At 52.0% G+C, this 25975-nt stretch overlaps 1 protein-coding gene across 4 annotated transcripts; it reads left to right on the plus strand.

The window, feature by feature from the left end:
- The first annotated feature begins 1505 nt into the window (after positions 1-1505).
- DCTD (dCMP deaminase) lies at positions 1506-24197 on the plus strand. 4 transcript variants are annotated; one of them, XM_054565820.1, is made up of 7 exons: positions 1506-1558; positions 2751-2792; positions 2915-3029; positions 3316-3451; positions 20392-20508; positions 21817-21913; positions 23061-24197. In XM_054565820.1, the coding sequence occupies exons 3-7, from the start codon at positions 2922-2924 to the stop codon at positions 23137-23139; spliced, it is 537 nt and encodes a 178-aa protein (XP_054421795.1). In that variant the 5' UTR covers positions 1506-1558; positions 2751-2792; positions 2915-2921; the 3' UTR covers positions 23140-24197. The 4 variants fall into 4 exon arrangements, with proteins under 4 accessions (XP_054421795.1, XP_054421794.1, XP_054421797.1 ...); XM_054565819.1 differs by lacking the exon at positions 1506-1558 and adding an exon at positions 1587-1787; XM_054565822.1 differs by lacking the exon at positions 1506-1558 and adding an exon at positions 1587-1762.
- Positions 24198-25975: the final 1778 nt, after the last annotated feature.

Raw genomic sequence — 25975 nt, forward strand, 5'->3', positions numbered from 1 at the left:
CCAATACTACAGATGACTGTGACAGAGACCGAGCAATGGATGTGGGAGGGGGAGGGGAAAGAGGAGCTCAGCATGTAATAAATTTCAGTGACAACAAGACAGCTGAGTAAAGTTAACTTGACATTAAAAATCATCATCTTAATCTATGTAGCTCTTTCAAGCCTGAGTCTTATCAAGGAAAAAAAAAAATCTGTAGTTAACGATGAAGTATTTTTCCCCTTCGCTTTCCCGGCATCCACCGACTGCAGTACATGATTTAATTATTGCATCTACAGGCTGGACCATGGAGATGAAGAATGATGTGTCTGGTGCAGTGAGAAATTAGATAGAACCAACTGTTTACTCTCATCATTCTTCCTCTGTTAGGCTAAATTAATATAGTTAGCAAGCTTTTGTTCGGATTAGTGGCTCAGATCTGGGATGTGCCGATCAGACCCGTGATTATTACGGTAGCTATTATTTATGGAGCGCTGGCTGTCTCCTCCTGCCCCACGTGCACAAGAGGGGGCGCTTTTCTCAGTCTCTGTGCCGGAACTGATGTTCCATCAGACTTAGGAGCTTGATGTCTTAATAGGATAATGAAGTTCAAGAAAAGCAGGTTTATTTCCTCGGGGCATATGACTTCAGAAATATCACTCAAGTTCTTTCCTTTTGACCTGTGCCATGTTCTGCTGATCTTTCAAACAACTGTAACAAAACAAGCGCAGTCTTATAGCTGGCAAATGTTATCAGGAAACTACCAAGACAGGTGTGCAGAGAGCGGCGGGGGTTGCGCAGGGGGCGCAGATTTTAGCACACAGTTCAGGCCCTTCCACAAAATTTGAGTGGAAACGGTAAACTGGCCATGCAAAGCACACATGCAAATGTATCTTCTAGGCAGAGGAGCCAGCCCCGCATAAACTGTGAAGCTGCTGCCCGGGGTCAGTGTTCCCCAGGGAGGCAGAGCCTCACTGCAGCCCGTTCCAGGGCCCCAACCAGGTCTCCTCACTTTGTGGCCCTGCAGTCTCATTGTACCAGACTCGTCCAGATCGCCTTTTATTCACATGCTGTATATTCGTAATTCTAGCAAGAGCGTTTAGTTGATGGTAGATTCAGGTGGGGAAGAAAAAACATCTCACCATCAACAACGATGGTGAAATGACGGGACCCTCGGATTCAGAGATCCGAAAAATGCAGCAGTTCTGAAATCAGATCCTCGGAGCAGCCGCGAGCAGGCCCGCACGGCGCCACCCCGGGGACCACGAACGCTGCTGGGGCCCTGAGACTCGCGGAGGCGGGGCCCCTGCGTAGGTCTCAGACCAGGGGCCCCGCTGCCTCCAGCGCAAAGTCAGCGGCAAAACCTGCAGGTCTCCCGCGGCACCGTGGGCTGAGCGAGCTAACAGTGCCACAGGGACCAGGAAGCGGAGGCGATCCCCCCGGGCCGCGGGCGCGCGCCGGCCCGGCCCCCTCCCCAGAGCTTGCTGCTGCCCCGCCGCTCACACCTTCCGGCCACGCGGCGGCCCCGCCTCCCTTCCCGACTTCCTTCCCCGGCGCGGCGGGAAAGAACACGGGCCTGCAGGTCTCCGAGCGGGGCCGGGTTGGGGACTTCTCCGCGCGCCACGTGGCGCGGCTGGAGCTCGGGGTGTGGGACGCGGATCCCGGAGGCCGCCCCACTTTCGGTGAAGCCTGCTCTGCTAACTCCGCGGCGGGCAGCGTGGCCTCTGGGAGGCTTTCCTACTCGGGGAGCGGAGAAGAGGGTGGACGCGCGACTCTGAAAGTGACAGTAACTTTTTGCGCCCGCGGGTGCGGTGAGGATGCGTGGTTTCTTCCAGGGATCGAATCGAGTGGGTGGGAGGAGCGTGAGTTCTGTCCCGCGGGGAGTTAGGGGTACCTCCCTGGACTGGTCTTTTTTCTCTTTCTGCACCTGGGTTTGGGGCACTTGGGAGCCTAAATCCAGACTTCAGGGGCAAGGGCTGGTGGACTATAAATTCCTTTCCTGCCCCTCTTTTCCCTCTCCTCCCCCTCCTCCCTCCTCCTGTGTGGGAGTTGTAGGCATTTTCCTGGCACCCTGCAGCGACTATGGTGCCAGCCCTTTAGCCCTTGGTAATTTGGGCAACGTAATCATTGGGTAATGCCGGTTCCGGGCCCAACCATGCATCCCAGTCTCCGGCTCACCTTCCTTTAGCCCTGATGTCTACGCTTTCTGGAGACTTCTCAGTGATACTACCTACCCAGTTCTGGTGTTGATCTTCCTTGTTCATGAAAAGGCCCCTCCCCCACTCTGCTGGCGCTTCAGGGGTTCTCCCTGCAGTAGAGACAGCAGGTGCCTGCCAGTTTTCATAGTTTGTCCTGGTTTGATTCAGTACTCAAGTCGATAATTCTGTCCCATCTGGGGAAACTAAAGGGAAAGGGAAGGGACAAATTATCTCGTTAAGATCAGAGTTGAGACAGTGCCAAGTGAAATTCGACTGGCATGGGAAATAATCACGTGTGATTTAGGGCGAGTTTCCCAAGTTCTCACAGTCTCTAAGATGGGGTGATACTATCTACGTTAGCCAGGAAGGAGGCTGTAGTGAGGTTATGTATATAACCTTTAACACTGTCTGAAATATGTTAAATGATCAATAAATGTTCTATCTCCCCCTCCCCACTGGCTTTAAAATACCCTGTGCTAAAGCTGTAAATAGATGTAATATTTGGGAACGTGAAGCTGTGTGTGCCAAATTCAAACTTCTGAAATAGTAACTTAATTTCTTAATTTTTTTCTTAAGACGAGAGACTTGTGGAGTTCATGTTCTGGTGACTTCCGACTGGTAAGTGTAACTGAAGTTGTCCGCATTTGGCAATGCCGAGTTCCAGTGTGGCCGGGTTGAACTGAGGAGCAGATTTGCTCAAATCTTTTCTCTGCTGTGGTTGTGTCATGTTTTCCTTCTAGACCCAGCATGAGTGCAGTCCCCTGCAAGAAACGCGAGGACTACTTGGAATGGCCCGAGTATTTCATGGCCGTGGCCTTCTTATCAGCACAGAGAAGCAAAGATCCCAATTCCCAGGTACGTGCGATTTCCAGGAGAATGTGCCACACTCCTACCTGCTTGCGTCTTCCTGTGAGAGTAATTTCTGGGTGTCTCCGGTGCCTTAGCCGGGGCCTGGCGTGCTCTTTCTTTGGCTTGTGGGAACCATCACCAAAACCTAGCGAGGAGACAGAGCTCTTAGACTCTTCCCTGGCGTGCAGCGTGTCCTTTTGGAGTTCTGCGGGCCCCTGGCTTCATTTCCCCCCTCCCCCAGGGCTGACAAGCCACTCCAAGTCACCCGGCCTTGGCGCGTGTCTCCCTGCAGGTTGGAGCCTGCATCGTGAATACAGAGAACAAGATCGTGGGGATCGGGTACAATGGCATGCCAAACGGGTGCAGCGATGACCTCTTGCCTTGGAGGAGGACAGCGGAGAGGAAGCTGGACACCAAATACCCTTACGGTAGGGCGTGCTCTGTGTTGCTGGTGCCTGCTGAGCCACGCCATTTGGTCTGAAAGCGTTTTTTCCCCTTTTCAGTCATCAGCAGCTGGGAAGAAAAAAAAACTCCCCGTTGAACACCCCCCCTTTCCTGGCCCCACCCCTTCAGTTCCAAAGAGAGCCAGCGAACGGGAGCACAGTGGGGGTCACCCAGCCTGGCCCCGAGGTCCAGGCCTCCGTGGCCTGTGCTGGGCCTAGTGTGCTTCACTGCTGACCTGCCAGGCGGCACACTGCTGGGGCATCGGTGGCCGGCCTCTGTGCAGGGACCACCGCCCCTGGCTGAGGACTGTGCGTGGCGGCTCTGCAGGCTGTTTCTTTGCTCCATGGAAGCGGAGCCAGCTAACTGAGCGCAGGCCGGGGCTTAGCTCTGACGAGAAGCAGGGCTCTCGCTCAGCCCCCTGCCCACCCAGCACATCTGGCTCGAGCTCATTTCTGGGGAGCAGGCAACAAACGGTGCGCTGGACTGGGGGAGGTGGATGGTGCTGTAGCCCCCTCCTGTTCCGGGGTCTCTGCAGTCGCAGAGGGGGCTGTGGACAGACCACAAGCCTGGTGGGCGGGACCAGACACCAGCGGCCTGGATGTCTGTTTTTTGTCTTTAAATCCGCAAGGGATGCCTTGTATAACTTGCTGCCTATCAGAGCCCAGGGAGGGTCCCTTCAGGGAGTATCTGGGAGGGACAAGCCACAGCTTCACGTTCCCTTTAATTCCCTGAAGAATTTGTAACTAATGCCATGTAAGAGGCAGATTGGGCTGCCTGTGCTGGTTGTTGGTTTTTCATTGTGCTAGGACCTGTATTTCCGTCTGGAAATGAACAGGCTGGCTCTGGTGGAAGTCAGGTGCACGGAGGGAATCTGGAAGGGAAGAGTGTGCCTTCCGGAAGCGGGGTTCCAGGCGTGACGGAGGGAGACTTCTCGCTCTGTTGACTCTTCCCTGGTAGGCTTTCCTCTGGGTTTCCCTCCAGAAGAATTCCAAGGCTCCAGTTCACCTGACTTACATAGTTTTACTGAGGTCCTGGGACCTTAACTGTGTTAATTAAACCCCATAAATCTCTTTGTAAACTGCTTTGAGCAACTGCTCTGTTTTGGAAAGGAAAAAAACAAAAAGATGCCCGGAGACGGAGAAGGAATCGAGGCACGAGGGCGGGGGAACAGCAAAGCGCTCAGGGTTTTCAGGGAGTAAAACGCAGTTGAGGGATGAAGGGGGTTTCCTAGCCAGAGGAGCCCCTTGTTGGAGCAGGCAGAGTGGGACCCCAGCTGGGGGACTGTGGAGCGGTTGGCTCAGCCCCCGCTTTCCAGGTGAAGGGAGTGCGTGAACTGGAAGAGGTGCTCACGTATTCTAGGAACTTTTTGCCACCTGATTTGATGGTAAACTTTCGATGGTAGGAAAGAAAGGGAGTGACTGGTTGTGTGTAGGCGCATGCGAAGGCCGTTTTTCACAGTGCAGTTCAGTGTCCCATATAAAGTTGCAGAACGAAAGGGTCCCCGTGTTCAGGATGGTCGCTGAAACGCACAACTGCCGCTGGTGTTACTCCCCAGAGTCCAGACAGGGCAGCCTCGGTCCCTGCGGTGAGCTCCCCTGTGGAGGGACTCTTGGGGTGTCAGTCTGTGGCGCTGAGGCTGGTCTCATCAGTGGCTGGACGGGCGTAGAGGGTCCCCCGCCCCCTCGTAGGTTACTGAGCAGCTTGCCCAGGGGCAGACTGGTGGTAGCACCTTTGCAATCCCCTCTGTCCAGTGTCTTGGAATTTCTCAAGTAGCCGATTTTGTTTTTTTCTGAGATACTGCCTTTTGTCTGAAGTTGGAGAGAGTATCTTTCAGAGTTCCTTTCCAGAAGGAATAATAAAATTAAAAAAAACAAAACCCACCCAGGCATCAGTCCAACTTCACTGATTGTTTTTATTGAGTAGTTGCTGAGGTTCTGGGCACTGGCTGGCCGGCTGCACTATTTCTTACGATCCGTATGATACCGCCAGGTCTTCAAAGCTCTTTGCCCCCACTCATCAATTATTCATTTTACATGTAGCTGTGTTAGAACGTAGACAATTTTCTTTCACGAGAATAAGCTTGTAATTTGATGTACTATAAAAGTCATAGGCGGTATTAAATGATTCTTAAAAGGCATTTAGCGTTACTGCCGCCATAGGACGCACAAAGACGAGCTCTCCGTCCGCCTGACGACGCTGGCTGGGAACGGCGCGCTCGGTCTGGCCTTTTCACGGGGTTTCGGCCGCAGAATGGTTGTGAGTGCAGGTCACCTGGGAGGTGCTGGAAATGTGTGGTGGGAATTGAGTACGACGCAGATTCTTTTTACTTCTGTTTTAAGACTTCAAACATTAACTTACAAAAATGAAGTGCCAGTGCCTGGAATTGGGGAGGCTTAACCCTTGCTTTGACCATGGACAGAGTGGTGGCTGAGCTGCTCTGTCCGGGGGCACGGATAATGCGCAAACGGCTGTCCAGGAGCTTTGCAGATTATCCACCTGCAGCTCCAGACCCAGGACTCCTAATTCCTCTGAATATGCGGGGACCCTCTCAAAAAACGTCTGGACCCCGACCTAAGTTAGGCGAGTTGAAGTTCATTTTTTGGGGGGGTTAGAAATCTGGGATGACAAAAAGCCACTCGATAGCAGTCATGCTTCGCGTTAATCTGGACTTTATTCAGTGGCATTTGGGTGTGTTTGGGAAAAGTGTTCTGTGCGCAACTTGATGCTCACGCAGCCCTGCGGCCCTGGACCCCTGGCAGAGCCTCAGTGGTCCTCGGGGTTCTGTGTCCACACGGCCCAGGTCTACCCAGTTCTTTTACAGCCCCAGGGCATAAAGGAATTTCCATCGTGCCACCCGGGCAGGGCCACACCTTCGAATCCCAAGCTCAGCACTGTTTGCCAGCCACCCACTGTGTTTCCCCTGTGGGGCTTTTGTGACATGTCGCCTGGATCTTAGCTCAGGGGGCATCCTCTTCTCTGCTCGTTGTGCACCTGAGCGCAGGGAGGCATAAATGAAGTAACTTCGCCAGAGGTCAAGTGCTGGCGGGCCTGGCCTGCCCCTCGCATTAGGCATCGAGCCATTTGCGCGTGGCTGGCCTTAACCTTTCTCCAAAGGGGAGCTCCAAATGGGACTTGGTAGGTTTGCATTTACCGATAGTGTCCACAACTTGATTGTCCGCGTTAATTCTGTAGGTGGGAAGTCGTTCGTCTTGATTGGTACTTGGTGGCAAGGAGGGAGCCTGAACGCTTGTGATGTAACAGGAGACAGAGCCTCGGAGTGTCTCCCGGCTGTGTCTCTGGAGAGACGCTTTGAAAGGGTGTTTCTGTTCTTCCAGCCTTAGGATCAAAACTTCATGAAACGGTTTGATCATAATGTAGTCTTAATATGGATAATGAAAATTCCCCCTGCCAAAGAAACTGCTCTTTATCTCAGCTTTTTCCCAAAAAATCCAAAGGACGGTGTGATGTCAGTAACGTTAAGTGGCAGGAAGAAGTCAGCATTGTTACAGTGACACCTTTTCACATGAATGACAATTAAACAGGGAAGCAGCAGATTTATCTAATTTACTATTAAAAAAAAAATCTTTGGAAGATCCGTATTTTTATAAAGGGGTGGCGGTTAAAACCAGGATGAAGTATTCAGCTGACATTTTCAGTTCCTTTCTCTTTGTGAAATTCATCAGCGTGAAGCACGTTTAATCAAAATACCAATTTTAGAAAATGGAGGTAAAATCCTCTCGGTGAGTCAGGTTCCGCGCTTTCCCTGGGTGCTTGTGACCGTGTGGCTGACATAGTTGACAGCTGGGGACCGGGGTGGGGAGCAGCAGTGCCTGCCGCCCTCTGAAGCCATTGCTGAGGTTCCTGTTCCTGACGGTGTGCGCTGCCGCCTCGGCCCGCGGGCGTCTCCACGCCACGCGGTTTCCTGTGGGTTGGGGAAGGTGCCGGCCTCCTCTCCGTCTAGGGATTTGAGAAGCCAGGATCGCTTTGCCTTTGGCGTCACCCTCCTCCGTGGTCCTAGAAGGGACCGTGGTCCCGGGAGTGGGCGGCAGCCGCGCTGCAGATGTACCACGCAGGATGGACACGTGGGGCTCTTCCCAGCGTCGGCTCCTCCCTCGGCAGGAGCGCTCTGAAAAGGCTGCCGTGCTTGGGAGGAAAACACTGGAATTAATGCAGGCGAGAATTCAGCAGGGCAACTTTAATCCGTTTGGCCAGTGTGCGGCGGGGCCCCTTTAAGGTTTATATTTAAATGTAGCCTTTCTCTTTCCGAGTCAGCATCTTGGTCACCACCATGCGAAGGTGTTGGTTCAGGGACTACTTAGCCTGTCACCTGATCCCCTCGAACCCAGCCATTTTCCTGACTGCCGTGCAGGTGATACATTTCTTTGGCATCTGGAAGGTTAGTCTGGAAAAACTAGTTTATCCAAAAGTTAGGAGGCTGATCCTTCTTAAACTCTGATTTCCTCACAGCTTGTAAGAGTGTCTTAGTAGTTAAGTTCCAGTTCATTTTTCCAGCCCGTTGGAATGGAGGTCCCTCTGGTTTTGCCAGGCAGATCCGTGCACTTGGTGGCTTGCTGGTTCTTTTCCTGCCAAATTCCGACTTCCCGAGTACCTTCCCCCCGTCCCTTTGCTCTCTGGACACCTAGTAGTTGTGGCCAGGCTGTGGGTCTAATTAGGGATTTTGTCCAAAATAACTAATATATTCAATGGAAACCCTTGGAGCAAGTTTACAGGACGGAAATAAAGTAGGTGATTTTTATGAATCAGGAAGCAAACTCAGGTTTTATGGTGTGATGTTTTAGATAAACAGGGAAACATGGCAGCTTATATATGAGGCTCCCTCCCCTGCCCCCCAAAATATCAGCCAGTTTGACATAAGCTTGCTCCACTTGCAGGTATAATTGTTTATAAACAGCTTTCCGAAAACAATAAAGAATGACGTGTTTGTTAATTGACCTGATTTTAATCTGTATATTGAGGGCTAATTATTTTTGAAGAGCTAGAGATTCTTGTCTTACTCAAATCCTGCGAAGGACGTACAGTAGGAGTCCCCTGCTCTGAAGGGCAGGTGCGGGCGAAGCTGAGGCGCTGACCTGCGGGAGCAAAGCTACCTGTGAGAAGACACAGGTTTGTCTTTGTTCTGTAAAGAGTCCATTTACCGCATGGATGTTTGTAATAAAACTTAAAATAACTCAGGGTTAGTCATTCCGAAGTTGATGCTCAGAAGTGGCGGAAGTGATCTTCGTCCTGTCTCTCGAAAGAAAGGGTTTGCTGAGACAGTAATTGCTCCAATAAAATTTCAGAGCCACATCTCACCTACTTTAGATAGCAGGACATGAGCACAGTAATGGTTTGAATGCAAAAAGGCTATTTCTAATGATAAAAATCACGTCTTTAATTTTTTAAGTCTAATGAGTCTTTGCCTAGATACTAGGGGTCCCCACGCAGCGAGCTCCAGGGAACCCCTGCGAGCAGCGCGTCTTGTGGTCTCTATTCTGTTGGTTAGTTTGTAGGACTTTGACTGATCTTCTCTGAAATTGGCCTTAATTACTAGTTTTATTTTGCGTTGAATTTTTTTCAAGAAGCTTTCTTTCACAGGCTTTGTTACTACTGGTATTAAAGCAGAATACGTAATGTCATTGGCTCCCTGAAATATGCATTGAGACCTGGTTCCTAGAGATTGTTGCAGACATATATAGTGATTTTTACTTTTACCTCTGAGGACTTTGGTTTTCTATTATGTTGGGAGTGTACGTGTCTTTAATATTCCTATCAGCTAAGAAAAGCCCCACGGTGCTTAAAACCACAGTGAGCAGGGTCAAGGGCATGAGCCTGGACTAGCCCTCCAGGCCCTGGGTCCAGGCGTGGCGTGTTTACACCCAGTGGTCGATCGTCCGTGGGTTGCCAGATTCAGGACCTGACGTTTGTTTCGTAGTATCTTTATGAAATAAACGATGGCTGGAGGACTCCTCCAGTTCTAGATTTCTAAGGAAAAAGTAAACAGTTCAGCTTTGGTTGCGTTAGATTAGGGCGGGACGTCCCTGCCCAGGGGGTTTTAACGGAGCTCTAAAAGCTTCTTGGGCGAAGGTTCGGAGCTGTGAAAAGCTGCGGGTAACAGGGACCCAGAGAGCGTGCATCTGTGCATGTGGGCAAATTAATAGACACGGGCGTTATTCCCTTCCCCCGTAGAGGTTCAAACCCGCTCCCGTTCTAAGGGGAACCTAAACCAGAGACATTCACACAAGCTGGAGAGGCGGCTGAGCAGTGTAAGTTCCCCCACAAACGTGGAGGTTAGAAAAATGGCTGGAGGAGAGCAATGAAGAAAAAGACTCGTCTCTAAGTACAAGAGAACGTCTGGCTAGAAGGGGCACACGGAGAGCTCTTTGGAGACAAGAAGCTATTCTAGAACCAAATAGAAAGAAAGGCGTTTCGAAATCCTTTGGGGAACCAGTCAGTGTGATGATGTTTACAGAAACACGGATACCTGCCTGGCCTCGGGAACGAACGGGAATAAGTAAATCCAGGGAAAAACGGAGCACGGGGTGTGGTGGGGGGGGGGAGAGCAGGGCGTTGGAACGTGAGGCGCGCCCTCTGCTCAGCCGCCAGGAGGCAGGTGCGAGCCAGGGAGCCGAGGTGCAAATTTCATCTCTGTGCTGCTTTCACATGATAGATGCCATAGTAAATCTAAAATATTGAATATGATAACTGAGCATGAATATTTAAATTCTGCAATTAAAAGACTTTGTTCAAAATGCCATTAATTTTGAGTTTAGGTGGAAAAGGGAAGCAGAATTCCTCCTTGTCGTTTTTTTTCCTTTTTTCCTCTGTGAGTTATAACTTTTTAGGAACTGGAATAAATACCAGTGACTCATCTGTTCTTCTATCAGTGTGCGTGGTCCGTTGGTGATGGGGGAGTTCTCGAGTTGTCTTGCTGCCTTTTGAAAAACGATAACTAATTTTATAAGGCATCCCATTTCCCAGGGCACGTCTCCTGGTCGTCTGTCATTCACTCAGCAAATCCAGGGCGTGTCTTATATGGGATCTGTGCCCGGTGCTCGCAAGGGTAAATACTGTGTCTAGTGTCCTGGTGTTCTAGGAGTGTGCAGCCCGAGAGCGGAGGAGGTAGACGGTAGTGAAATGTAGTGTTGAGTGTTCCCTTCTGAGGAGGTGAGTTTTAAACTGAGGTCTGATGGGTTGAATGGGTCCCCTCAGGTAGGACGGGGCAGGCGGTGTTTGGGGACGGGGAAGAACAGGGCAAGGGCACGCCTTGCAGAGGGAGCGCTTGGGTGCAGGCCCTCAGGCAGCAAGGCACTGGGAGCGCCGTGCGGACCGGAGACTTTGGCCCACGCGCTCGGGGTGACGCTGGAGAGGAGGGTGCGCTCGAGGCCTGCAGGGTAAGGAGGTCGGAGGTAAAAGATGGCGGGGGTCGTGCGTGGGGAATGGGTGGCTGGGGGCAGGAGTGGAAACGGAGACCAGCTGCGAGGTGATGGCTGCAGACGGGGTGAGGGGAGGCGTGAGCGTGCGGGGACGGAGGGGATGGGTGAGTGGAGGGCGTGCGGTGCGGGTGACACGGGGGGAGCGAGGGAGATCGACTCTGCAGAAGTTCCAGCCCAAGCGCCTCGGTGTGGGTGAAGACCAAGGGAGTCTTGGGCCCCTGCAGTTTGGGGTGCAGCGGTGTGCACCGGGAAGTCGGTCCGGCAGTGGTGGGCCTGGGTACAGCAGGGCAGGGAGGCGCGCAGCCTGAGGGGTTGCCTCCCGCCTGTGTGGCATGTGGGCGGCGTCAGTGCTGTGGGGCGGGCGCAAAGGCTGGGCCGAGGCCTGGTCCCCGAGCATGGCGGGGGGCGCCGTGGAGCGCGGGGCAGCCAGGCAGGAAGGAGGGCACAGCGGGCAGCAGCCACAAGGGCTGGCACACGCCCGTGGGGCCGGCGGCATCGGTGAGGACTGACACGTGCCCATGGGGTTAGCAACGCGGAGGTCCCCCGGGGACGGTGCGAGCAGCTCCCACGGGGTGGCAGGGTTGGGAGGCAAATGGGCCAGTGGGAGCAGGAGCGGAAGGAAGGGGGGCAGCGTACAAAGATACGGTTTGAGATGCTGTGACGAGAGCAAGAGAGCCGGGGTGGTGGCCAGGACCGGAGGTGGGGCCTGGCGAAAGGGTCCCGTTATCTGGACGAGGGAGAGCCTGGTGTTTGTGGGGAGCTTGTTTGTTTTTGCTGCAGACATGTGGTTGCCGATGGGAATGATCCAGTAGAGAGAGAGATGGATGAACAAAAAGCGGGGAAGAGGCAAAGTCGTGGAGGGTGTGAGTCATAGGCACCCCGGGGGGGTGAGGACAGCCAACACTTAGGTTACGGAGTCGCAGGTGGGGTGCGATCAGTGACAGCACCACAGGGAAGGGGTGTCAGCCGCAAGGCGGGGTGAGCAGCTCGGACGCTGGGGAGCAGGAGCAGGAGACCGTCGTGGGCGGTGGGGCGGGCCTGCGGGGGAGATGATGTCCCAGGACTGTAGGGCAGCGTCCGGAGCCCACCTCCTCCCTGCGTCCCGAGTTAGGTCTCTGTTGCCCTGTTCCCTGCGGCCTTGCTGAGCTGGAGTCAGTTGGAGCACACGTCCTGGCTCCTGTCCCTGTGCCCCCTGCTCAGTGCCACCATGCCCCGCACAAGCTGTCACCAGAAGAGAGGAGCCTTGAATCTCTCTCGTGTGGATTTGCATGACAAAGCTGTCAACCCGTGATTAGTGTTCTGTTTCCGCGGTGCCTCTCTGACACATTTTGGGCATGCATGGTGTTTCTCAGGAACAGAAGGAAGGGAGCTGGACGTGGCTCGCCCGCGGAAGAAGCAGAAGTTTCCACACCCTCCGCCTTCTGACCTGATTGTGAGCCCCTAGCACATAGGGGAGCAGTGTAATTAGAGTTCTGGGGGCTTTATTATCAATAATGGAAACACCACAGTCAGAAATCTCTTTAGCCCTGAGCACTACCATTGGGGCTAAGTGGCTCCCCTGGGTGCCGTGAGCTGCTGCCAGCAGCCTTAGCAGGAAGCAGCAGGGAAGGGGGCAGCGGTGGGGACCAGGGGCGGAGAGAGAGAAGGAATGGCTGTCGTCCTGTGGGCAGGGCCCCGCCGCCCAGGCGGCCTGGTGTCGGCGGCACAGGCTCGTGCCGGGCCCGCGGTCTGCGCCCCGCTCTCTACACATGCTGGTCTCTGTGACGTTCCTGGAGGCTGAGGCTTCCCGAGACAGAGGGTCCCGGGCTAGCAGGTGGCGAGGCAGAGCCGAGGGAGGGCCCCGAGGACCGGTGTGTTCCCACAAGCCCAGGGGCTTGGTTCCTGGACCGCAGGCGGGACAGGCACCTGTGGGGCAGGCCACCAGCAGGTGGGGCACCTTGAGAGTGGGGGTGTCACCTGGAAGCTTTTCAGTGGGCCGCTCCTCGCCTTCCTCAGCTCCCAGCTCTGGCCAGAACGCCTTCCTGCGTCCTTTCCTTCTGGCAGAGAGCCCTCTTGGGGCGCAGGGTGCGGACAGAACCGACTCCCGACGTTTTCCAGGCACGAGGCTGGCTTCCTTTGTCGCTTTGTCACTGTTACCTGTTTTAGTGTGCCACACACACTGACGCTGCAGGATAAACGTGTCCGCACTGGAATGGCGTGACCCTCGGGGCCAGAAGGTGGTGGGCTGTTACTTTATCTCCCGGATAGGAAGTCCACAAACTGCGCCGCGCGGGGCCGGGGCGGTGGGGTGGGTTAGGAGCACAGGGGGTGGCGTGGGTGGGGCGGAAGTGCTGTCCCCACCACCTGTGCTCAGGAAGCCCCTGTCCCTGACGCCCCAGCTCTTCAGCACAGGCAGGACCCACTGGGATGAGGCTGCTCTTTCGTAGAAAACAAGCCCAGGCCTGGGAATTGGTAACAGTGGCTTCATTTGCAGAATTCTGTCTAGTTCGCGAAGCTTTTTCCGGCCATTTTTCTTCTGCACTCTCCACTGTCACCTCAGGAGACAGGAAGGGAGGGGGTTACTGTTCCCAGCAACATCTGTAGCTGAGTGAGCCAGAGACTCGGACCGTCCTGTAGGCAGACTCCCTGTGTTCTGATGAGCCATTTATAATCCAAATAAATTTTCCTACAGAAAGCACATCACCTGCAGATTCAGTTCCCTGTCTACATACAAAGGGTGCATTTAACCCCTCATTTCCTGGAGTTTCCCACCACTTCCCCTCTGCCAAGGACCCCCTTCCGTGGTGCCTGCAGCCTTGGCTCCGCTCTCCCGTTGTTTCTGCGCGTGGACGTGTTGCCTGCCAGCTCCTGCAGCCGCAGCCCCGTGAGCGCTGTGCTGGGGCTGGGGGGCGTCGCATCCGGGTCTTACCACCACCGTACGCGGGAACTGTCTCCAGTTCCAAACCCTTCCTGTCCCTGCTGCTGCCCAGCACGAAGGATGCGCCTCCGTCTGAGAAGCCGTGAGAGTGAAGTAGGCTTGGTGCAGGCCAAGAAGTCGTGGGGGGCGGAGGCTCTGGGGGGCGTCTCTGGGGCGAGGGGTGGGGAGCAGGGGCTGCGGCGAGCGGGGTGGGGCCGCTCGGGGTTGCCCTGGAGGAGGGCTCTGCCGCCCTCCCCTGCCGCTCCTGGACGTCGGACCCTTTGAACCCTGACAAGGAGTCCCATTGCAGCTTTACAGCGTGGACGCTTCTTAGAAGGGAGACAAGGTAGAGGAGGGGTGTCGTTTGGGGCGAATTCCAGAAATGTTTGCTTTGGGGTTTGGGGTAGCTGTCATAACAAGCCCTTGATAACCCTTTGCGGGGGGCTGCTAGAGGTGGTGGTGGGTTGGAGGGGCCTACACTTGGAGGCCATTTTCTGGTTAAATTATCGACTTGAAGGGTAGGTGCTTTGGAAGCTGGCAGTGACTTATGAGGCCCTGTCAGGATATCTTTCAATAATTAAGAAATTAGGCCTTAAAATTCCATTTTAGCTTCCGAAGCTGTGAAAGTTCCCTACGTGGACCCGAGAGGAGCAAGTGTGCCCGCCCCGCCCACCCTGTGTGCATCTGTCAGGCGCCTGTGAGGTGTCGGGGCCGCAGCAGCAGGCGGGGGGTGGGGGGGCCCGGCCCCCAGAGAGATGTGCCCGCGTTCAGCGGCTCGGGTACCTGTAGGGCCCCAGAACTGAAAATACTTAGGCCCCTCTTTCAAGAAGTAATGACAAAAGCTTTGTCGTCCGCATGGAAATGGACTATCTCATAAACGTTAACGGTGAGTTATTTTTAACAACGCACAGATCAACCTTGAACTCAGACACCCGTTTCCTGTCAATTATTAATCGCCGGGTCAAGCTCCCCACCTCTTTATGCCAGCAGGCTGGGAGCAGCCACTCCCTGGCTCCGGAGTCCTGACCCCTGTCTCACCAGCGAGCCCAGCTGTCTGCTCCGAGCGTGGTGGCCGTGCCGCCTGAGAGCCTCCCCCGTCCCCCATGGTCCCCGGTCCGGGCAGAGGTGCCATTGTTTGTTTCCGCAGAGACTCCCGGAGGCCTGTGCGAGGCAGCCTGGGGCGTGTTGGCAGGAGGTGGGGCAGGTCCGGGCTAAGGGGCAGCCGGCGCCCCGGTCTCGCGCTCTTGCCCGCCCCGAGGCACACTGCCACTCCAGGCTCCCCGCCTGTCGGCTCAGCCTTGGCAGAAGACCCCTCAGGCCTGAGGGGGTCCTTGTCTCAAAGTTCTACCCCATTAAAAATTAGGACTTTTAAATCATCTGGAGAGTTTCTCTGCCTGGAGTTGGAATTTACATTTTCTCAGGCCCCAGCATTTCCCTCCAGGTGCTGGGAGCACCCGGAGGTCGGTGGCGGGAGGAGCCCCACTGTTCCTGCTAAATTATTGGTGCAGCAATTAGCGTTTGTGTAGCATTATTGAAGGTTTTTTAAAACCTGTTGAAGTAACCTTAAAAATAGTCCTGTCTAAAATAGATACTGTATTAGTCTTACATCACATGAGATGAAAGTCAAATTTATAAAATGTTGAATCTCTTCAATCTAAATCTAAGCAGGGATGGAATATATCCTGTTAATTTGTCAAACTTGTAGAGAACCGCCTACACGAGACAGTAAGGATTAATCAAGCCTTGGTAAGAGGGCATTTGAAAAATACAGTTTTCTAATTATACAATCTCTTCTCCATGGTCCAAGGTGAATGCAGTTCTGCATTCTGACAGTTAGTAATAGAAAAGGGGGGGAAAACACCAAAGCATGTGATTGTCTTCTAATTACCTGAAACTGAGGTGCTCCTTCTGGCAGCGAGGAACTTTCTGAGTGTTAATCTGCTACGTTCAGCGTTTGATAATTTTCCTTTTAAACAATATTGAGAATAATTAAAGAGTTTTGTGTCACTGCTGGTGTATAAATTATACTTGGACTATTCAGAGAATTCTTTGGCTTATTGCTTAGCCAGTGCTGAGTAGTTCTAGGTAAATAGCTGGTTTTTTTGTACAATTTAGCTATCTTATTGAATTGCATTCTGTTTTTGGAGTACTGGGCCCTTATTCCTACTATGACTGTAAAAACTATGCACACCTCAAGGCCACAGGGAGAACCGTTGCGCGTGGTGGATTTTTGTACTCCTGTATATGTAACTCTTGCTGCCTCCATTCCAAGGCAACACAATCAAAATGATAGCAGTAGAAAAAAGATACTTTTTCTTTTTCTAAAGAAAAAAGATTCTTTAACTTCTTGCTGTATCATGGTCAGAAGAGTTTCGGAAAAGGCTCGGCACCCAACACAAAGGCCTGAGCAGAAGATGGGACATTGGGGTTAGAAATGTAGATTTTGGCGGTTTACCACCAGCTCTGCTGTCTGAGAATCTAGGAAGGGATGAATTCTAGAGCAGGACTGAACCTCGGGATGTGCCCAGGAAGCGAGAGAAAGAAGGCCCATAGAAAGTAGGGACGCCAAAGGCTCTGGCCCTGCCGGGAGGGTTTAGGAGAAGAGTCGTAACTAAAAGGGCCGGGGGTGAGCAAATCAGATTGCAGCCAGAGAGACTTTGGGTTTAGGTTTAGGTCAAGGTAAGGCTGTCTGGTGGTGTTCGGGGACCAGCTCCCCAGGGCAGATGTATGCCTCTCTTCCCAAGTCCCTGTCATGTTGGGAGCTCGAGATTGGCTGTGTGGGAGTATTTACACCAGGGAAATTGGTAGTTGCTACAAATTAGGGCTATTAAAAAAAAGTTGGTTGTGAACATGACTAGCATATTACAGAAGTCAACAGGTAGGTTCCCATAGGGTAGTGCTTCTGAAATTTTTTACATGACAACTTGGCAAACACAGTTTTCCTGAAACACACACACACACACACACACACACACACACACACACTCACACAAGAGGCAGTTTTTAGAAGCAGTACCTCACCTTGCCATGTGGGTGCATTCTGATCTCAGCCTTTCTCTTTTCATTAAAAAGAGAGGGGGAAAATGTGCTGTTTATAACTCACTACACTGATTGCATGATCTGCAGTTTGAAAAGTGTTGTTTTAGAGACAGGTAGAGGTTTTACATGCATTACAAAGTTAAGAGACTTGCCCTTGGCCGTGGGGCAGGAGACCCCTGCTTTGCGGTCGGAGCCTGTCTTGAAGATCGGCTATTCTGGAAGACAGAGGAAGGAAACCGGGTGCCTGAGGGAAAAGCTAAAAATCAGATTACTTAGTGTTCTTTAAAGTTGCTTTTAGTCAGTTAGTGGAAATGTGCTTTCTGAGAGAGCGTGTCATTCCTGCAAACCTAAAGGGCACCTAATGCCCCTTGTTGAGGTCACGCCACTTCAAGCAGCAGAGCTGGGCCTGAACCCCGGGGTGGCCTTCTGTCGCAGGCTCAGCCTGCGGTCAGGCCGCCCAGGATCGGAGCCAACCCGCCACAGGCCAGGCCCGCTCACTGCTTCACGCCCTTCGTGGCCTGAGGCCGGTTTGGCAGTTCCTTGTTACTTACCAGTATAGATGGCCAGTCCAGGCAGATGCGTTCCCAGACTCCACTCAGACTGACCCACATTAACACCTCGGGTGGACTGCTGTCACCCGTTTCGTCCAGTGTCCTCTGCAAGGGCGGCCGGGGGCCCTGGGACCTGCGGTCTGCCTGCGTAATGTCTCCTGATGGACCGGCCCCGAAGGAGGACACAGGACGGTTTGGGAGGGGAAGCCGAGGGTCAAAGCCACAGAGGCTGTGGGATCGTGGACCTGAAAGGCCAGTGCCAGGCCACAAAGGGGCAGCCTTTCAGACCTCAGGGTCTAGACGAAGCAGTGGGGAGCTCCGTGGCGCGTGAGCCAGGCTGAGGCACCCAGAAGCTGGGGTTAATCAGACACGGTTTGGTGGGCCGGGGTGCGGGGCTCTGGGGAGGGCGGGAATGGGCATTTGTCACGTCTGAAGTTAAAGAGGCACAGGGATGATCCCAAGAAGTCAAGTGTGCATGGAGCACCTGGGGTTTGTTCTTTTCACTGTCTAGTTTGATTATATGAAGTTGTGGCTTGTAAACTGTTTCTCTGAAAGCGTTGCGGTGGCCTCTCAGCTAGTCACATTGCCTGGCAGACCTCATGTTTTCTAACAAGAAGCTTTATATTTTCCATCTTGCGATTTTGTGGTTAACAGAAACGAAGTCTGTTTACGATCCTGTGTATCATTTCTATAAACCGCCCTTCATCCAGGGATGCTGGATGTTGCCCAAGAGACTCTGTTTCATATGGTGATTTTCTTAATGAATCCATACATATAATGCTAAATTTTGTCCCAAAATGCCTTGGATGAATTAGAGGATGATCGTCGCCTTCAATGTGACAATTTTTAGAGATTCAAAAGAGGACACTGAACTAGATTTTCTAACAGATTCAGACACTCTGTAGTTGTGAATATTAATACCAACACCATCAAAAAATCTCTGTCAGATGGGAAAGCATATTTTCGATATTTGAATTTAAGAGGACTTGCTGCCTTTCCCAACGTTGCCATCAGTCGCTGGAATCCGCATTTCCTCCTTTATTTATTCAATAAATATTTAACACCCATTACATCCCTGGCAGCACATGAGGCTCTGGGGGAGTCACACGAACTGGGAAGACCGGTCTCTGCCCTCCAGGGGGAAATAGAAGAAATAATTACATCTCATTGTTTTTAACACAGAGCAGTGTTAATCCCAGCTTGGGAGCATCGTGGCCACCAGGGAAGGAAATGGGTTTAAGGAGACCTCTGCCTGGCCAGCATCCCCCGGCCACTGAGGGCAGATGCCCCCTCCCCTCTTGCTTGTCCTTGCCGCCCCGTCGGGGTCTGCAGCCCAGTGCGGCTCGGGGAGCTGGCACGCATGGAATTGTTCTCTGGGGGGCTCTGATCTGATTAAACGCTGCTATTTCTTTTTCTTTAGATTTTCTTACAGTGCCTTGAACTGCTCATTTGCACGCACGACAAAAACCCCCTAAACCACAGTCTTCACAGACTAAAGTGAGCGCTCCCACTGTTTCCTGGGAGGGTCCGGGGCAGCTTTCTGCCTGTGGCATCGCAGAGCAGCTGCCGGACACAGCGTGGCCAGCCCGCCCGAGAACGTGAGGCGCGGCGGGGAAGGCGGGCCAGGCGCTCGGTGCTGTCTGAGCCAGAGTAGGCGCAGTAAAAGCTCCCTGGCCGAAACATGTGAGCGCCCCGGGGTTAGGCCTCAGCACTCCTGGAGGAAGGTGCTCTGTGTAGAAGGGTGGTTGATGGGTGGGAGAGGGGGAGGGAGACCCTTGAAGACCCCAGGTTTATAATTCTGGGTTTGTATGATTTGGACTACGGCCAGACAGTCATTGATGCATTCAACAAACATTTATTTTAGCACTTGTGTGCATAGCGTGTGTTGAGCCACCTTGGGGATGCTGGACGGCTCTGTGAGGCAGCGTTTCCCAAACACACCTGCACATTAGAATCACAGTGGGGGACCGTGGAAAGGTTTCAAAGCCCGGGCCATACCCCAGGGCCCGTCAGGCTCCAGGCGTGGGACACGGACACTGGCGTTTTGGATGCTGTCTGAGGATTCCAGCCTGCGGACAGTTTGGGAACCACTGCCTCGAGGAAATTATCACATAATTTTAGATGACACTCGCAGAAAATGGAATAGCAGTCACGATAGCATAGAGCAACCTCACGAGGCAGGTAGGAGATTCCAAACGAAATCGGAGTGGCAAGCGCAGCCTTTCTCTGGAGAGGAACACTCTGTGGATTAGGTGGTGGGCACCCTCGGCCAGACTGCTTGGGAAGATGGGTGAGTTCTGCCAGGGTGGGAGAGGAGAGAAGGGTGCGCGCTTCACCCTTGAATTCAGGCAAGTCTGGGAATGGCCTTGGACCGCAGTTTGGGGATCTTGGGTGGAATGAGCCAGTGTGGCAAGAACTTGAAAACATTCATTGCCATTAAGCGGATGAATGTTTTTCTTCCAAAAGACAAACTACTGGGTGCCCACCTGTCTGCCGGCTGAGAACCAGGAGGTGCGGCCGATCCCTCGCGGCAGAAGCGCTCAGCCGCACATCTCGATTCTCTTGCTCTTAAAGTCACTCCCTGCCTTCTTCGCGGCCACAGCGAGTATCCCTGTGTGTGCAGAACAACACGCAAATGAGCCATTTTACCCAGGCCATTCCATAGGCCAGGGTCTTTTGGAGCCGTGAGCTGTTGCCCACTTAGGGCGGGTGAAGGTACTTGACCTTGGGCCCCACCTCCGTGCCCCCTGGTCCCCATCCCTGCTGCTCTAGATGCTTACACACCCAGGGCTGCACCAGGAACCTTTGTGCTCCTCATTGCCAACCTGTCAGACCACATGGCCCGCGTTTGGTATTCTCAGTACTTTCAGTCTCTAATCAGTTTCTTTTTAATCGAGCCGATTATGTGTTATTTCAGAGGGCAGAATGGAATGCTTCAACACTGTTAGTAAATCGTTCCCGAGCCACAGTCTAAGTGTTTCTTTTTTCTCCCGTCTCACCCACAGTGTGCCACGCCGAGCTGAATGCCATCATGAACAAAAACTCGGCGGACGTCAAAGGCTGTACTATCTATGTGGCCTTGTTCCCGTGTAATGAATGTGCTAAGCTCATCATCCAGGCAGGTAGGAACCGGCCGTTCCATTTGTCACATTTGCATCCCGCCTGTTCCTCGCAGCTCCTTGCAGATGTGTTTGATCTTAAATTGCTATTGTTTAGATCTAAATTAATTGCACTATCAACTTTGCAAGATGCTTCCCGTGTTTTGTTTTTGAATGGTGCCAGGTATTCTGCGACTAATTGCATCCTCTGTGATTCTTAGCATGTTTTTAATTTAGTTTGCAACTTCTTAAACTGCAAGCTGCCAAAAAACAACACAGGCTTTGCATATAATTACTGTCAGTTTACTGTTCTCAGACATATTGTGCATAGATTAGGGGGGAGGGAAGGAAATGAATTTCTGTCAGGAACAAGGTCAGCTGGGAGTCTGTATATGAAATTTTAATTTGTATCTAATGTATGGTAGATATTTGAGGGCCTAAACCTATCCTTGCATACAAATGTCATAAGACTCCATTGGTAGTCTAAGTTTTTCTTACCGTAAGTCTATACCCTTGTGTTCTGAATATTTCACCTTTTACAAATTGTCATGTCTAAGACCCAGCTACACTTTATCTCCATAAAACTCTCGGCATGAGATTTAAAGACTTGCCATGTTAGCCAGATGTGCGCTGTCGAGGGGCTGTTTATCACGAGCCGGGCGTCTCGGAGCCGAGGGCGTCCGCTGGGGTCAGAGCCACAGTCTTTGCGGCGGAGTGGCACGGGCTCGGGACTTGAGCGCGCAGGCCATGGCCGGCGCCTCGGGAGAGCAGCGAGTGCCCTGGGTGGCCGGCTTCCCCGCTGCCCCTTCAGAGGCTGGTGGTGTATGGGGAGCCCTCCAGAGTCCGGCCGCGAAGCTCCCGCTGCTCGGGGAGACAGGAAACGCAGGCGGACCTGCTCTCCGTGGCCCTGGCATGCGTAGGGCCGCAGAGCCCTTCTGGGGAGCTCACCACCGGCGTTTCTCGGTGATTTTGCCAGCAAACGCCACTGCCTGCCATTCGCCGCTTGAGTTAAGAGGCGCTGTCCGGGGAAGAAAGAATGTTTGATTGCCCACAGTAAAGAAAATGTGTTCATCGGATCAAGGCTTGACTACTTGGCATGTTTTCACCTTGCATTAGTTAAAAAAGAAATCCATAAGGACTAGAGGGCAGGTTAAACGTGATCCGTCCATCCACTGTGGCCTTGGAGAGTGGCAGCTAAAGTTTCATCCCTGGAGACTGCGTGCACACGCACCTTAGTCGCAGACACCACCAGGCCTCCGCGGCCTCCTCCGGGTCTGTGGCGGTGTCTCTGCACCTGTGCTAACGGGGCCTCTTGCTCTGTTCCCTTTTAAGGTATCAAAGAAGTTATATTCATGTCTGATAAGTACCACGATAGTGAGGAGACCACTGCTGCGAGGCTCATGTTTAACATGGCTGGGGTCACCTTCAGGTAGGTGGGAAGGACTGAGGGACGGTGGGGCGAAGGCCGGACGCGGACACAGGTGTGATCTGGTCGATGGTTCCCTTCATCCACGGGGCTTCCAGTCCCACTGAGCAGCATCTTTTTCAGTGCAAGGGGCCAAGAATCCAAGGGTTATTCTAGGGGTAGATTTTTAAGAGCAGCGACAGAAGCCTTTGAAGACAATCTAACGACAGCGCTTTAATATTGGTAGCTTTCCAAGGCTTAGACTAATTATCCTAGTAGCGAGAAATTTTTTAAAATTCCCAAGTTTTATGATATTAACACTAAACCTTTGTCCATTTTGCCAGCGTGACGACACGGGCATAGAAAATTTAGGAGGAGAGTAACCTGCCAGGTTTGCAACACCAAGAATTCTTTTGACAGCAATATTTTAAATTGAGACTTGAAGTCATTTAGATTTTTATAATTATCTTTGTTAGGCAAAGACTGGAAGGTATGTTTGACTTGCAAATAAGTTCAAACACCTTTGATTTGTGGTGGAAACTTCTTTTGAGACAGTTATAAGCAGTTCCTTCGCAGCGTTGGCGATCAGCGGTGAGGCTCTTGCATTCATCACGAGGGATGTAGGTTGTAGTCCATGGATCTGAAGTGCCTTACGAGACTCTTAAATCCAAGTCATTTATATAATAATAATGAGATATAAAATAAATAGTGGGCTTACTTTACTTCTGCATTTTTTTAGAACATAGAGTTTAGAAACGACTCCTCACTAAACCTAGTTGCCTTTTGCTAGGTATAAGGGATAAAAGAAAACTTAGTCTGTTTTGCTTTAGAGTGATTTCATGTTGGCTCTGGAAATTTCCTAGAAAATACGAGAAGTCTGGAGGGAAAACTAGTAATCGGATGACACATTGTGCAGCTGACCTTCCCACCATTCATGCACTTGGCTGGCTGGAGGGCCAACAAGCCAGGCGCCCCCAGCTTCTGCTTTGGTCTTAGGCTTTCGCGGGCCCTGTTTCTCCCCGTACATGCACTGTAATTGGCTCTTAGTGGATAAAGTGAGTCCCCAGAAAATTTGTCCTCCCCACAGAAAATACCAGTTAAGCCAAAGTAAACAAATCGCTTTAACTACTCACTGGATAATATCATTTTATGTTTTGTTTCTTGCGTTTAGGAAATTCACACCCAAGTGCAGCAAGATTGTCATTGACTTTGATTCCATTAATAGCAGGCCTGGTCAGAAGCTTCAGTGAGTTCCATCTCATTAAACCGCCGGAAGACTGGGATTATCCTCTTCTAAAGGAGCTGCTAATGCCTTTCATCTTGAAGTTACGCATCACTTTTCAGTAGCCAGCACAGCAAAAGCAGACATCTAAAGAATATAAAGCCTCAGCCCCCCCGACTCTGTCTCCTATCACATGGAATCTGCATCTCATTAAGCTCTTGATTTAGGGTTTAAGGTCAAGGCGCCGGTCGACGGCCTGTTGCCGGGGCTGGAGTGGGGGCCTTCCCCTCTGGGGCTCCGCAGAGGAGAATCCCCACGCCGCCACCCACTGCATGTCGCAGCTGCTCCACACGGCTCCACGGCTGGGAGGACAAATAAATAATTGTTGTGCTCCTGGCGGGATGAGCAGGCACGCTGATTGGAACATCTGGCCCAAATGAAGTGTAGCATGTAATGCCCTTGGGAAAAAAAATAGGACCCGCACGGCAGTCGCATTAAAGTACCTGCCTGAGAGAGTTGAGGGAAACTCCTACCCTCCCACCCCCAAATCCTAGAGGACGGCAGTCCCGCCCTCACAGTGGGCGGGCGTACCTGAGCTTGGGGCGCTCCCTCCGCTCTTGCTGTCCTGCTGCCCGCAGGTGGCAGCGTGCCTGTCGCCCCCCAGGCCGCCCCCTGCTGTGGCAGTGGGGCTTGTGTGGCTGGGCGTGGCGCCGCGGATCATTTCCAAGGCCACTGCAGGCGCAGAGGAAATTGATTGCTGTCCCGTGAGTGAGGTGGGAGGAAGTGGAGGCGCCTCGAGGTCGTGGCTCCGCGCTCTGGTGCAGGGACCTCTGTGCGCCGGGCACCGAGCCTTCCTCCGCGCGCACGCGGTTCTCGCACCTTCCTGCCACTGGGACCTGGGCGACGTGTGGCTGTCCACGTGTCCTTAATTTCCCTTAATTTTTATGAAACGTGCTCAGTACCTTTGTTGAGAAAATGGTTTCTTTATCCTAAAGATTATTACTGTTTTAAGGTGCTCTTATATTTTTATGGGTTTTTAGTCTGTCTCTGAGGTTTTGTACTCCGTATTCTGGGGCATGTTGTAATTTGGCTCCTTACCAATATTATTAAAATCTTATTAAAACCTATCTTGCTGAAGTATGTTCGTTTTTATCTTGTAATTATATGCTTAATTCTCCATTTCTGTCATTTCTGCATTGTCCGCGAAGTGCATTACATGTGTTTTAGCGCTTCAAGGACTGTTTGAGACCCCGACGCTGCGGTCTTCTCCCGGGGCCGGTAGGTGGCGCTGTTTTGTGGGCCACACTGAAGACAGTGAAAGTTCCCTTACTCCTCCCTCCTTGGCACCTGCACCTCGTCCGTCTCAGGTGTAGCCGACTGATAGGTCATCAGGGCCACCCGAAGGGCCCCTCCTGTAAACACGTCAGTCTCCAGTCTGGCTGTCCCACTGCTCTCTCGCTTCATTATCTTACTGACTCTCTCTTCTCTGTGCTTTTTCTCTTACCTCCTCCAAACCCCTGGCCCTCGGTTTGGTCCAAAATGCATAAACCAAATGTTTGTAGAAGAAAGAAATCAATAAAAGTACTTAAAGACAGAAAATACATTAGATTTTTATGTGGCTGCAAATTCTGAGTTGTGAGCCCTCAGGAGCATGTGATTTTATGTTATGTTTGTGAATACATCCAGGGGCTAATAAACCAGCAGTATATCCAACTTATTTAATTTTGAAACTCTCTTTTATTTTGTTCCATTTTGTTGCATTGAGTTTTAGTGAAAAAAATATTGGGGGCAGGGGGCAAGGAGGTTAACAGGAAGGATCTGTGCTGAGAAGGGAGTGCATCTTCCAGTCTGTGGTGGTGATGCTTTTACTGCGAGTACACAAAACTTCCACCTATAGACTGGGCTGCTGGCCTTGATTCCCTGTGACTGCAGCGTAAGTAATTACATCATAGTTTCTGGTGTCATCGTCGCAGTAGCAGAATCTTCCTGTCCAGAGCATCTTGCAGCTGCCAGCATCCCAGGTGCCAGAGGTGGGCTTTGAACTGCTGCCTTTGGGACAAGCACCAGAAGGAGGAGGCTTTGCAGCGGTCTTCTGCACTGCAGGCAGCGCTCAGACGGTGGCGAAGGGAGATGGTATCTGTGGTTCATGTTGCTGCCTGTCGTGGCTAATAAATGACAATAAGGAAGCCGTCTTTCACTGAACTGTTACTGGTAGGAGAACTATGGTGAAAAGGCAAAATTTGTGAGTGAATGACAGGAATTCCATTTCCCTGACAGATTTTATGCTTTGCTTTCCCCTTCCCCCCACCAAGTCTGCCATTACAGACTTATCCAGCCCAACTAGACCCAGCTATGGAAGGGATCTAGTTTATTAACCATCTCTTCCTAAGTTAAAGATGAAACAAAGTAAGGGAACAGGCATCCAGAGAAAAAATGGAGAAGAGCTTGAATAAACATTTAGGCTCATGTGACCAATGACCCAAATTTCCTGTGTGTTAGGCATAATGTTTGATCTTCTCATGTGCCATCTACCTGCGGATTAAAAATATTTAGGCTGAAGAATCAATTGTTGCGGAAGGAACCGAGAAAGCAGGGAGATCGTATTCTTACTGTAACACTGGGAAGAAGTTTTAATGGTTACAGTTCACTTGCTTATGTTTTTTAAAGTAGGGTCACTAGAAATAGTAGCTTCAGGAGTTCATCAGCCAGGAGAGTGGCTTAAAGCACTGGGAGGACCGGACCTCAACGGGCCGGGGCTGTGCAGACCTGCCTGCTCTGAGGGGACCATGGCGATGACAGTGGCGGTCACATCGGCCGAGGCAGGCAAGATAAACCTGGGTCCAGCACTTGGGGATCCAGCATCA

Source organism: Pteronotus mesoamericanus, unplaced genomic scaffold (assembly GCF_021234165.1).
Source record: "Pteronotus mesoamericanus isolate MK-2021 breed Mesoamerican mustached bat unplaced genomic scaffold, CSHL_Meso_final contig_169, whole genome shotgun sequence".
NCBI classification, from domain to species: domain Eukaryota; kingdom Metazoa; phylum Chordata; class Mammalia; order Chiroptera; family Mormoopidae; genus Pteronotus; species Pteronotus mesoamericanus.